The 13,026-nt window shown below is 42.3% G+C and overlaps 1 protein-coding gene across 1 annotated transcript in view; it reads right to left on the minus strand.

Moving 5' to 3' along the window:
* RRP41L (3'-5'-exoribonuclease family protein) overlaps positions 1 to 4,515 on the minus strand; it is a 63,680-nt gene extending 59,165 nt beyond the window's left edge. Inside the window, exons 1-2 of the mRNA XM_086512691.1 lie at positions 4,297 to 4,515; positions 4,127 to 4,205 (exon numbers count right to left, since the gene is read on the minus strand). Coding sequence (XP_086368817.1) covers positions 4,127 to 4,205; positions 4,297 to 4,432 — 215 coding nt within the window. The 5' untranslated portion in view covers positions 4,433 to 4,515. The remainder of the gene's footprint in view (positions 1 to 4,126; positions 4,206 to 4,296) is intronic.
* Between the last annotated feature and the right edge of the window lie 8,511 nt (positions 4,516 to 13,026).

Genomic DNA, 13,026 nt, shown 5'->3' on the forward strand with positions numbered 1-13,026 from the left:
CTATGTTGATGCAATATAAAGAAATACCCAAAGGGGCGCAAGGTTTGGGGTCAATACTCACTTTCAGTTCAGTTGTTACTTGAAGTGCTTAAAGTTGTTCAGTCCGTTCTTTTCTATTGGTACGTGGTGCAGTCTTGTGACGTGGTAGTTGAACGGAATTCCATGATTTGCGCTGGCAGCTTTTTGGCATTGCTTTTGCACAAGAAACTTTTGAGTTTGAAGGCTTTTCATGTAAACTGCTTTTCATAGGCCAAGGGCCTTTAAATATGTGTACTAAGGGCTCATTCTCTGACATGCTTCCTGGAGAAGGTGCAAAGTCTGAAGTTCCGGCTTGTACTGTGTTGATGCAATATAAAGAAATACCGAAAGGGGCGCCAAGATTTGGGGCCAATACTCTCTGGGGTGGAATTTTGACACTCCATGTCGCGTGTTGTTATTTGAAGTGCTTAAAGTTGTTCAATCTGTTCTTTTCTATTGGCACATGGTGCCCGTCTTGTGACATGATGACGTGGCATTTTTATAGGGGGCCCCATTATTATGGATCAAGGGGACGAGCAGAGTTACAAGGTCCCTATAAAGACACTCACGCTCCCATTATATTAAGCATCTTGAGTCACTTCCAGATTGCCAAAATTTTCATTTACACTAGTGTTTTCTCTTGCTCCTCTCTCTCTCTCCTTGTTAGTTGCAACGCAATTGAAATGGTGACAAGATCTAGACTTTACACTTTCCCAAATCTTTACTTCTTTCCTTGCTTGAATGTGTGCTACTTAGCACGAGAGATGGTTCCTTTTATTTCCTTGCATAGAGAGAATGAGAAGAGAGAGAGAGAGAGAGAGAGAGAGAGAGAGAGCACAATGACACCCGATGGGGTCACAACCAACCCTTTGCCGATGTGGTATTTGCTTTTGATTGCATAAATGGAAAGTACACACATGCAATACCTCAAGTGTAGACTCTATTGACTCGAATGGGGAATGTCGCCTCAGTACTAGGTAGGGCAAAACTAGAAGACAGTTAAAAAATAGATCAATAAAATTATTTATTAAATAAACTTGACTTCAATAAAGTTTTTGGGTGATATTGTGGCACATCTGCCCACCCGAGAATCCGATTGATGCGGGGAATGGCTCATTGGATTCCTCTAACCTAAAACTACATGCCCGTCGTGCCAAATGCCTACCTAGTGTAATAACATCTGTTAAAACACGTGCACAAACCATTTATGCAAGAGGGTTCTAAAACTGGAAAATTGAGAGAAAGGCTCCCTTGGGTGATGTAGAAATGTCCAAACACAAGGATGGTGATGATGCATCCACTTACAAACAATGGACTACCTCGTGGATCAAGAATGCCTCTATTGGTCAACGGCCAACAATAATCTTTGTTACCCCAACTCACATGGTGTGAATCAAACTGCAAACCAGATGGATGCCGTCGAGTGAATGGCGGGATATGCAAATGCCGATGTCCACGAAGGTTACCACCCAGCCTATGCTACCCCTACGCAGGAAGATTGGCAAGAACAACGCCAACGTGGAGATGAAGATGGATATGTCCTTTGGAATGTCCACAAACCATGGCAAGTCCTTTGTATGATGTCGCATGAAACCGCCAAATAACTCCTCAACGATAGAGGCTCCTCTTGGGGCTTCCACTAGACTGCCATATGATGGAAGCTCTAGATGAATCCTCGTCTCTGCAATGGATGTGGCTACGAATGTAGGCTCACGATGCTTGCGAACTCCTGCGGTGTTGCCTCGATTTGGAACCCTTTGGCTTTGGATTGAAGGATACCAATTACTAAGAGATGCAGATGGTGTGGACTTGATGTGTTGCCAAAGATGTGTACAGATGAATGATGAACAATGCCTCTTCTAGAATGATGGAATTCTCCAAGCAGACGGGAGAGACGGTTGTTTAAACAATGCCAAGACTTCAAAGCTAATAGGCTGATCTAGATGGCACCTTCCTTTGTCATCATAGGCCGCTAACAAATCCTGATATTCGCAATCAACATCTTCATGTTTCCAATGCATGTGCTCATTGATGTGAACTCTCATGTCAAAGAAGTTACGACTGCAAATATCCATGCTAGGATTCCTTTATATCAAGGTGGTTGAGCGCGCACACTAAGTCTACCCTCTCGCAGATTTCCTACGCTCAAGGCACACGGTCCTACACGTAATGGCAGGTCCTGCAATTCCTTGAGTGAGAGAAGCATCCTTGGGCGGAACGCTACAACACACACTCAATGCTCAGACAATAGAGAGAGAAAAAATTCAAAGCTCTTGGTCCATCGCCCCATGTCTAGTCCATACCCACCAATCTAGCCTAATGCTTTAGCCTTTTGCCTATAGTCTTTTAGTGCTTCCAAGCAAACAATTGTCCATTTCAACTGTATGTACATTCTGCTATAACTACTGTTGATTTCGAAGCTCAAGTTCTAGTTTTTAGCTGCCAACTCCATTATGTACATATCAAGTATTTTCTTTAAACGAAAAATTTATATAAAGGATAAAAACAAAAAAAAAAAAAACAACCTATCTACTTCTTTTGCCCACTCACCCTCGATAGCCCACTCACTCCCCCCTTGCCCACTCGCCCTCCTCTTGCCCACTCACCCCCTCCCCTTTAAAATTGCCTTCACTATCCACTCATCTCGTCACCTACACAATCACCCCCTCGCCCCCTAATATCCAATCATCCCACTTGCTTGCCCCCTCAGCCCACTCGCTCTCTCACTCCATTACTTTGCCCTCTCCTCCTCAACTCCCTACTGGTCTTTGCTGCCTACTCAGACCTCACATGCGTGCTCACCCCACAATCATGCGCCCCTCATCCAATGCTACCTACCAGCTGTTCAATAAAATACCAACACTGACCACCAGCGCCTCATATATTTACTCAACAAGCCTCATAAGGTGGGATTCATAGATGATTATTGTTGTTCCATAACTTTCATTAGATGTTATACTAACTCCAGGTAAATAACATGTCATGGCTGATCATTTGTCCACAATTGAGTGAAACAGATTGGCAACTGGAACTTGCAACCTCCTCCCAAACAACGCACCAGAGTGGTGCACAAATATTCTTCATTTTCTGTCCAATAGATCCTTCCACCTGACTTTTCCCCATTGGACAAATGTGCCTATTTCTCAAGAGCAAAATCTTTTTGGTCCTAGGTGGCCACTTGTACATAGCTGGCCTGGATGGTTCTCCGATGTTGAGTCAACCCTCAATGAAGTATGTTCCCATCTAAAGGCCATCCTCATTAACAAATATCCTATAAGAAGCTCACAGTGGTCCTCCTGGAAAATCATTATCACTGCCATGTCACTATTCAAGTTTTGAACGGGCATCTCTTTGGTTTATGTCCAGATCTAGGGAGTGAGGGTTTCTTCATGGTTGTGCCCAGCCTTACAGACTAATCTCTCTTATTTTGATCCCAGGCATGTCCCCATATTCAGTCTAGTTACAGTCACTTTCAAAGAGGGCGAACACTTATGGGATAGTGACTCTTCATATTCCATTACTTTGGGGTAGTCGGTGACAATAGGAGAGTCGAATGACCAAGTCGCTTGTTCCAACTATGGGAGAGGATTTCCCTCATCTGCCTCACCAGTGCAAGTATCTGACTACACGTTGCACCCAAGGAAGGCTTCAGGGGTGAGGATTGCTACTTGAGGAATAATGACCTGGATTGATGGCACAGGACGATGCTGCAGTCCAGAGACTTGGGGGTTTTCCACGGTCGTTTGTATCTTCGTTTGGAGCTTGTAGAAGGCTCGTTGTATGCATTGAGCCTTACAATGAGCCTTCCTCGTTGCATGCATTGGACCTTCCTCCAACAAGGAGACGCTGCCAACCATATTCACCCATTTTGCAGTAAAATCAATGTGACTTCAGGTTCCTCTTAGGCAGGAGAGTAACAATGTTTTGAATTTTTTAGATCCCGGGTAAGACTTCATTTTTTCACACTACATGCAGGCAGTCTACAGTGGGCACTACCCAGCCAGTCTCTCTTTAAACTCACTCCTCTTAGGAAGAAGAGTATCCCTTGTACATGCCTTGATTTTGTTTTCAAATAGTAGACGAATAGCAGAAGAGAAGCAGTGCTTACACTGAAACAATTACTTTGGTCTGACCAAATTCGGCATACGCTGATCCTGCTGCTGCATTAACTGCGCCAGTCTGCAAGACTGTCCAAAAGAGGACTCTCTCTCTCTCTCTCTCTCTCTCTCTCTCTCTCTCACACACACACACACACACACACAAAAAAAACGCGCATACATGCAGCCCTGCACTCGTGTAGAGTGCGTCCATCTTCTCGAGTGCCATGGGGAGAGATGAGAGAAGCAGAGGAGCCTCTAGCAAGAGAGACCCGCTGTGATTCCAAGGAATAGCTGGAGACTCTCGACTGAGCCATCTCCCTCCAGTTGCTCTTTGAAAATACTTCGCATGCTACAGAGGCCAAGGTTGAGTGTGAGACAGAGAGAGATGTTTTGGCCCCTTTCTTTTTAAACAACTGAAAGGGTCACGACGGCTTTCAAAGATAAGAAAGTGATAAAATTGTTACGTTAAATTAAACTAGTATCAATGTTTGGGAAAGGATTGCCTCAGCTTAATCTTGAGCCGATTGAAAATCAAGACTAGCTAACTGCAAACCATGGTAAACGGAAGAAAATCGATGAAATATGTGAAAAAATCGTCCATAAATTTTACAAATCTCAAAAATTTTGCTAGTATTTCTTATTTTCTTCTTTGTGAGGAAGAAACTTGATCAGCAGCCGCTTAATAAAAGAGACTTTCTCGAGCGTTAACACTGACTAGAATCAAGCTATAAAATGCAAAAAATGTAAAGCCATGTGAAGTTGTGAAATGAAAGGTGAAATAAAAAGAACTAATTAATATATGTGTGTGTGTATAGAATTTATTAGAATTATGCAAAGTGAAGCTTCACTTTAGCATTCTAAAACAGTAAAATGAAAAAAAAAATGTGTGTGTGTGTGTGTGTGAGTGTAAAATTTACTAAAATTTATGCAAGGTGAAGCTTCACTTTAGCATCTAAAACAATAGAATTCAACAAAAGTAAAGACATGTGAAGCTGGGAAATGAAAGATAAGTCTCCATCATGACAGGATGTGAAATGAAAGGAGTCTCCCTAACCCAACACAACACTAAGGGTTTCTTTTAGAAATCCAAAAAACATGCGAGAACTATATTAGAAAGAGGTCAAAATTACAATTTTCACGAGGCATAGCGTGATAAAAAAGGGGATACATAGGGCGAAACATTGAAGGTACATTTACTAGTCAGCTTTAACGCTTTCAAAGAGATGGGCATACATATTAGTGAGATGATCTTGGATGACATTCATCTCACTTAACATAGCCTCGACAGCTCTCCTTCCCACTTCAGAACAAGCCAACAAGGGTGCCTTCACATTTCTTTTCTTTAGAAACCACATATCTTTCAAGATGGTGTATATGTACCACTGTCTAGCTGCACAATTGACTTTTAGCTTCACAGGCCTGTGAAATAGCGCTAGGAATCCAATCATTGCCAACGAGTTGTAAGTGAGGAAAAATAGAATTACATCTTTTGATAAAGCGCTCTAATGGTGTTCCACATGACCAAAGGAAAGCCCATGAAATCTCCTAGTAGATTTGTTGCCAAGACAAGTTAGTGCATTTAATGTTACAAAATTGAGCTAAAATAAAGAAAACTTTTATGTTTTCTCTGTAGTTAATAAATAGGTGAAAAATATCTTTCTGGCGCCCAATTGCATGTGGGACAAATGCCATTCCCTAGCCCACATTTATGAGCATGTACTGCCATCCACGCAATTGTGTGGAGAATAAGCAAAGAAGTGCCAATTTTTTTGGCATGAGGGGTTTCACCCATAACCGAGAGAAGAGCCAACACCATTGCCGCATATCGTTAAAGATCGACCACCTTTTGTTGAGTTTATTGTGCAGCAGAATAGAGGTAGGCTGGTGGAGTCGAGGATTTTATGGAGAGTTGCCATCCTGGACATTCTAATTGCATCAGATCCAATTGGCCTCTGCATCCAATTTTCCATCTATGTCCATCAGGAAATAGGAAGGCGCGTTGGGTAAGGAATAGGGCATCTTTGGTTGGGATGCCAAAAGATGTAAGTTCTTCGGCTGTACAGAATCTCATTCTGTTTATTTCATCAAAAGACAATTGTCATTGAAGTTTTCATCAAAACACCTTGCTGAAACATTGGGAACCCTTAAACGCAAAGCTTTATTTTGTGAAACTCTCTCTCTCTCTCTCTCTCTCTCTCTCTCTCTCTCTCTCTCTCTCTCTCTCTCTCTCTCTCTCACACACACACACACACACACACAAAAGGACAAGGACAAACCCAAATCATTTAAGACTAAGATTATTTTTCACAATAGGAGAAAGTTAAAGGTTCTAAAATCAAAAACTATTCGAGCCAACTTTGACAATTTCAATACATTACAAAAAAAAGAGACAAAACTTTCCTATCATTGGGCTTCACTTTAGGTTTGGATATGTGCATTCATGGCCAAGACCACTATAGAGATCTGCTTTGCCTGGCACTTGTTGATGGATGAACATGTTTTCATTTTGGCTCGATCCGAACACTCTCAAGAAGATGAGTACAAGTGCTTGCACGTCAAATAGGATTTTTTCTTACTTTCTTTGTTAGTAAAATTGGGGCATGTGTAGTAGGCTCATCCTTGGATGTGCACCTCATGCACCCCACCATGTCCGTCTCTTGTATGCGATTTCACCTTGAAGACTTCATGTACATTGTCTGAGATGCATTTGTCTTCAATCAATCTGCGTTTCAAATTAAGAGCCAAACCAATTTTCTTTGCTGGCTCTTTTGAAATGGAAGCAGGAAATTCAACTCTTATGACAGGTCTTAATATCGAAACACTATTTTACCTTTGTCGAAACAAAAGAGGAATCGATTCCCACCCTTGGAGGAGTCCGCATTGTAGTTGTATCCATTTGATCTATCCAAGCTATCTCCACTTGAAATCTTCCTTCAAGTGATGCATCAACTTTTTCATCTCTGAGATTTGTAGGTGGAGGAGCCAGTTTTGGTTCTATGTTATGGTCCACCACATCACAATGAATTACATGTTTGGGAAATACCGACACCATTGCTTAGGTAGCCCATTTGGATATTTTCTACAACACTCAAATGATGGTACATAAGCCCCTTTGTTGCATGCCACAATACTTTGTCTTCTTCCACCATTGGGTGTGCCACTACATGTCACACGGCTATTGAGCGGTGTTCTTTGAATTGCACAATGGCTTCATTGACCTTCCATTCCAAAATACAAAGTTTCCCCTTCACCTTGGAATTCTTACTCCCATCTCCAATGCTTGAATCCTCCTTTAAATTTTTTTCTCATTGGCCTCCCTAAAAATGTATGATCACTTTTTTTTGCATCGTAATTGAGTCTATGAATGGAGTCATGATCAACATCAATCACAATTGATGGCCCTCGCTTTTGTAGAACGATTTTTCTCCTGACATGCTTCACACTTGTACATGCTTGTATGTATTAGTTTTTTTATGGAAACTTAGGGACACATTGGCCTTTAAGTGGAAGGTTGTTGGGATAAAGGCCACTATGGCCGGACAATCAGACATGGATTGCCCATCCTCGTACTAACACCCATCGCTAACACATTTTTCCATACTTTGTGGATAATAGAGAATAAGGAGACGCACAAATGTTGTGCTTGTGCTCAACCAGATCTCTCTCTCTCTCTCTCTCTCTCTCTCTCTCTCTCTCTCTCTCTCTCTCTCTCTCTCTCTCTCTCTCCATACAATCGTTCCTTTCATGTGCCTCATTGGCCATGAACTCGTAGAAATTTTTGTTATCACATCTATGCCCCTCCATGACTTGATTGATGCACTCCCAAAAAAGGATTTGGACTACCATTGTACTCTTCATTCATCTCACAAGTTGCAATAGTGAGTAGGTCCTAAATGTTGGAAAGAGAGACTCGTATTAGTATATATTAAAAAATATATATATATTGATGATGTACCAAGCTTGGGAAAAAAAGAACTTGGGATCATAGACATGGCAGGACATGGTCACCCAGTCTGCCAATCGGATGAGTGTGATCAAATTGCACCCACGCATGCGAAGATCTCGCAGTCCACTACTACTTATCTGATTGATCAAATTCATTCTACAAGCACGGCCAATTGTAGATATTTTGAATGCAAAGAATCACTCTCTTTTTGTTGCTTGCCTTGTAAATATGCTCCTATGGAGAAAATTATATGTGCAATCTTTTTTTAGTTGTTGTAGGGAATCAACATCAAAGTTGTCCTTTGTTGGGCTACTTTTGCTACAACCATGGACCTATAAAGGGTTCAATACCTTGTAAAGAAGAACCACATATACAAGTGACAAACAATTATCCTCACCAATTGTCCTCCATTAGGGGACCCATTTCTTTGGCAACGCTTTCATGCCCTCAAAGTTTTGCTTGCATTTTTTAATTTTGACAAATCTATTATCTATGTTAGAATTTCTTAAGGCATCAAATTGATAGAAATGTTGAAGATGTTAGAAGTGAAGGTTTCTTTGCTCAAGGATGTAGAGCTTGAAGTGCTAAGAAAGCTGGTCCAGACGGCTCATCAAATAGAGCTATGGAGTGACAGATATGGATGTTTGAATATGGAGGTGTTTACAGATCTCAGATGAGCAGAGCAGATGATGACAAGTGGTTGAACATGGTTTCAATTGATGGATTTGAAGTGCTTATGATGTGGATCATGTCGGTCTTTGAGATCGACAATCAGAGTCTTGGGGGCCAAGTTATAGAGGTTTGACGAGGGCCGGTTCTGAGCCGATTTGCCTGCTTTGGAAAATGTGCCATCTGATGGTTTTTTGGAGCTCAACAAGATTTGTGGGGCTAGTGCTTAGCATGAGGCGTTAGCAAAAAGTGAATGCTTGTGAAATGGATACCTAAATAGCTAGAAATTGCAAGTTGAGGTTGGTGCCAAAGAGCAGATAGTACGGTGCCATATGGTTTTTTCAAGTTTTGATTGCATTGTTTGGAGTGCTCGACAAAGTCAAAAGGCGGCGAGATCGGCACATGTTGGAGCCAAGAACCAAGGCTTCCACTAGGGTTTGACGGCTTGGCAAAGGGAGCCCTGAGCACCCGATGAAAATTCAGCAAATTGGGGAAAAAAGCTTGTTCAAGTAAATGTTTGGTGGAGTTTGGAGGCCATTGGGATGCAGTGTTTCTGGGCATGCCACGTGGGGCTCATAATTTCCCACATGCGGAGTTTTAAGGCCAAAAGTTGCACTATATGAGCCAAAGCGTGGCCATAACGGGGTATGCAAGGGGGAGAGAGAGCTCTCTCTGCTCCATGGTGATGGCAATGAGCCTTGGACATTGTGTGTAGGTGGGGGTGGCGGCCCGTAGGGCGCTTGAGGTGGTTTTGGTGTGAGTGGTGGTTGCGGCAATGCCCATCGTTGATGACGGCCGTCGAACGGCGGCTATGCGAAGTGGATGACATGGTAGGCAGTTGTGCTCGCGCCCGGTAGGGGCCCATATTTTGGGAGTCCCCACTAGCACTAACGCTAGTGCAGGGGGCCTTTCGTACGCGCGCGAGAGGGAGAGGAGGGGGGGAGAGAGAGAGAGAGAGAGAGAGAGAGAGAGAGAGAGAGAGAGAGAGAGAGAGAGAGAGAGAGAGAGAGAGAGAGAGAGAGAGAGAGAAGCCATTTAAGTGGCAGTTCACATGCAAACCTACCGAAAGAACTCGGACAAGTGTCCGGTGCTCAAGTACTTACTAAGCACAACCGAAGTAGTTATATAAATACCACTTTTTGGTCATTTTTGGGGGTTCTTTTTTCCGGTTTTTTTCTAGGGAGCAGTTTGTGAGTATCATTTGGAGGTTTAAAGGGGCATCAAGATCACCAAGGGACTCATTGGTGGCTCATTTGTCGGGAGGTTTCTGATCCGAGGGTTGCAATTCAAAGGGCATACCGAAGCGGGCGTATGCAACAGGATTGTAAAAGAGAAATAAATAATACAAAGTCGTATCACTTGTTAGTTGACAGCATCTCTTGTGACTTGGTTATATGCTTACCGCTTTAACAGTTAATATCGTTCTTATTTGCAGTCTTTTCTCTTAAAATCTCTCTAATCACCAGTAATACTTGTATTAAACATTAATTAAGTCTACAGGCACTCATTTATCCTAGTTTGAATGTTTGTTAAGCTCCGATCTACAACCAAAAGCCCGGTGCTTTCGCGGTCGACCCTCGAGAACGGCGCTCTCTGACAACACTTAGAATTTCTTTCTCGCCAAGGACATGGTATGAGCTCCCATCTTGTATCAAAGTTGTCATGATATTCTCCTTCACCATACACATTTATACCTTTCGTGCACCCGCTTGCATGTCTACATTGAGGACTCATTCAACCATTTCTTTGGTTTTATCAATGAGTCTTTTCAATGTTCCATCCCTCATGTTGTGTTGGCGACTTCCTTGATGCACCACCAACCTAGTCATGGATTCATCCTTTGGAATGACATAATAAATGAAGCAATCACATGCAAACAAGCCAGTGGATGGTTGTCCACAATATTGATAAGTAAGCTTGTCCCCAACACCATCACACAACTCACCCATAGATGGCAATTTAGGCATGCTATCATTGGAGTTTGTGTTGTTTGATTGACCAAATTTTACTAATTCTAAGAATCCTTCATTGAGACCACCTACATAGTGGCTTTTGCAACACATGCCAAAAAATGCAACGTTGGATGTTTGTGGTATGGTCCACTACTATGGGCCGCACTTGTGTTCCATATCATGCATTGGATGAGTCTTATCTAAAGTCGGTGGAAACTCAAACACTATGCTACCATTGTACTCTTTTGGGACTTGGTTGATCTTTAGTATCTTTGAGAGAAGCTTTGTTAAGGTGCTTGGCTTCATTATTGTACTTAAAAATATAAAATACTATTTCTTTCTCTAATTTTATCAAAGTTCTCCAATGCTTACCCCCCAAAACATTGTTCCTTCATTGGGCTTGTAAGGCCTATGCAGGGAGCATCTAACGAAGAAGAAGCCATCCCACTAAAATTTGAATCAATTTCATATTTTGACCACCACTACAAAGTTTGTAGAGAGAGACTCGTCTGCAATACAGAACTCCTCACCCAAATGATTATTATTCCTCTCTAGTGGCAATGGCGGTTCTTCGCTCCCGTCAGTAACAATGGCATGGAAAGCTCTCAATTTGAATGGTGCAACGTGTTCTTATAGTTACCTGATCCCCAACATAATCTTCTTGCTTGCAAAGGGAAAAACTCTCTCTTCAAGAGAGTTTAAGGGAATTGTGAGTAAATTATGCTAACCCTATAACTTATTTGCTTTTTTAAATAATTAAAATCCAAATCATCATTTTTAGGTTTTTAAATTTAAATAATTTGATTTTTATAAGTGAGAGGGTGTTTAGGATGCTTGATCACATTGTGGACCAGGATGTGCTAGTGATTAGTGTGCCATGGTGTTCATATGTTCGAATCCTCTCAAGTATACTACATTGCTATTGCCTTCTTATGCTCCTCCCTACTCAATTCTTTCATGTGGACAGTGTATAGTGATGACATGGGCTAAATGCCTATAGCTTGGCCCCTATGGTAGATTGATTAGAGAGACTTAATCACATCCAATGACTCATGGGATCTTAGACCAAGTAGCTAGGATGGACAATAGGGTAAATGGTGCTTTACTTGGGTTTCTTTTCCATGGTAGAGGCTAAATTGTAGTCTGAGCAACTCATTGTCGACCAGGATGTGTAGTGATTAGTGGGCAAAGCGTTCATTTATTCAAATAGCCTCTTGCATACTACATTGATATTGCTCTATTATGCTTTTCGGTAGGACATATGGGTCAAAGGGAATGAAAGTTTTGCAACGTTCTGGTTATATCCCTGTGTTAGATTACAACTTCTCTTTATGTGAGCATTGCATCTATGGCAAACAGACTAGGTTGACATCAGCACCTTTGGACAAGGAGTCCTCTAGATCTCATTTCATAGTGACTTGTGCGGACCTATGCCAGTCAAGTCTCTTGGGGGAGTGTCATACTTCCTAACATTCATAGACGACACTACTAGAAAGGTGTGGGTTTATCTCTTGACGCAGAATAGCGACGCTTTAGTGTCTTTCAAAAGTTCTTGGCATTGGTAGAGAACCGATCGGGTAGAAATCTTAAAGCTTTGCGCAGTGATAATGGAGGCGAGTACATCTCCTCTGAGTTCAAGTATTTTTACAATAAAAAAGGCATTAGAAGATAGTTTACCACTCCTTACTTGCCCACCCAAAATGGTGTGGCTGAGAGGATGAATAGAACCATTTAAGAACGGGTCACTTCTATGTTGTCTCTACGACCAACTTACCTCAAGAATTTTGGGGAGAAGCTGTTACGACGGCTGCTTATTTGATCAATTGGTCACCTAGTACACAACTAAAGTACAAGGTTTTGCAGGAGATGTGGACGAGCAAAGAGCCCAATTATGACAGAATACATGTATTTCGGTGTGAGGCATTCTCACATGTGCCAAAAGTACTGTGCGCTCCTTGCCGCACTGTCGAAGCAAGGGACTTGCCGATACACCGTATGCGAGCCACAAATGGCTCCAAGCACACAACAAGCCTAAACTAGCAAGCTCAAGAGAGCAAAGGGTGTGTCACTCACCGCTCTACGCTCGCCTTCGTGGTGGATTCCTCGCCGCGATGAAGAAGAAGCTGCAGTCGTGCCGCGCTCAACCGCTTCGCCGTCGTCGTGCCTTCGTAATGCTCGATCGCACACACACTCTCCCTCTCTCTCTCTCTCTCACACACACACACACACACACACACAAGGAGGTGAAGAAGAAGAAGATGGAGATGGAGCAAGAGCACTCTTCTATTGCACAAATGAGAGAATGAGTAAAATTAGGTTTAGTTGGCTTTTATATGAGTTC

This window comes from Adiantum capillus-veneris, chromosome 5 (genome assembly GCF_014529385.1).
Source record: "Adiantum capillus-veneris isolate H3 chromosome 5, ASM1452938v2, whole genome shotgun sequence".
Classification (NCBI taxonomy): Eukaryota; Viridiplantae; Streptophyta; class Polypodiopsida; order Polypodiales; family Pteridaceae; genus Adiantum; species Adiantum capillus-veneris.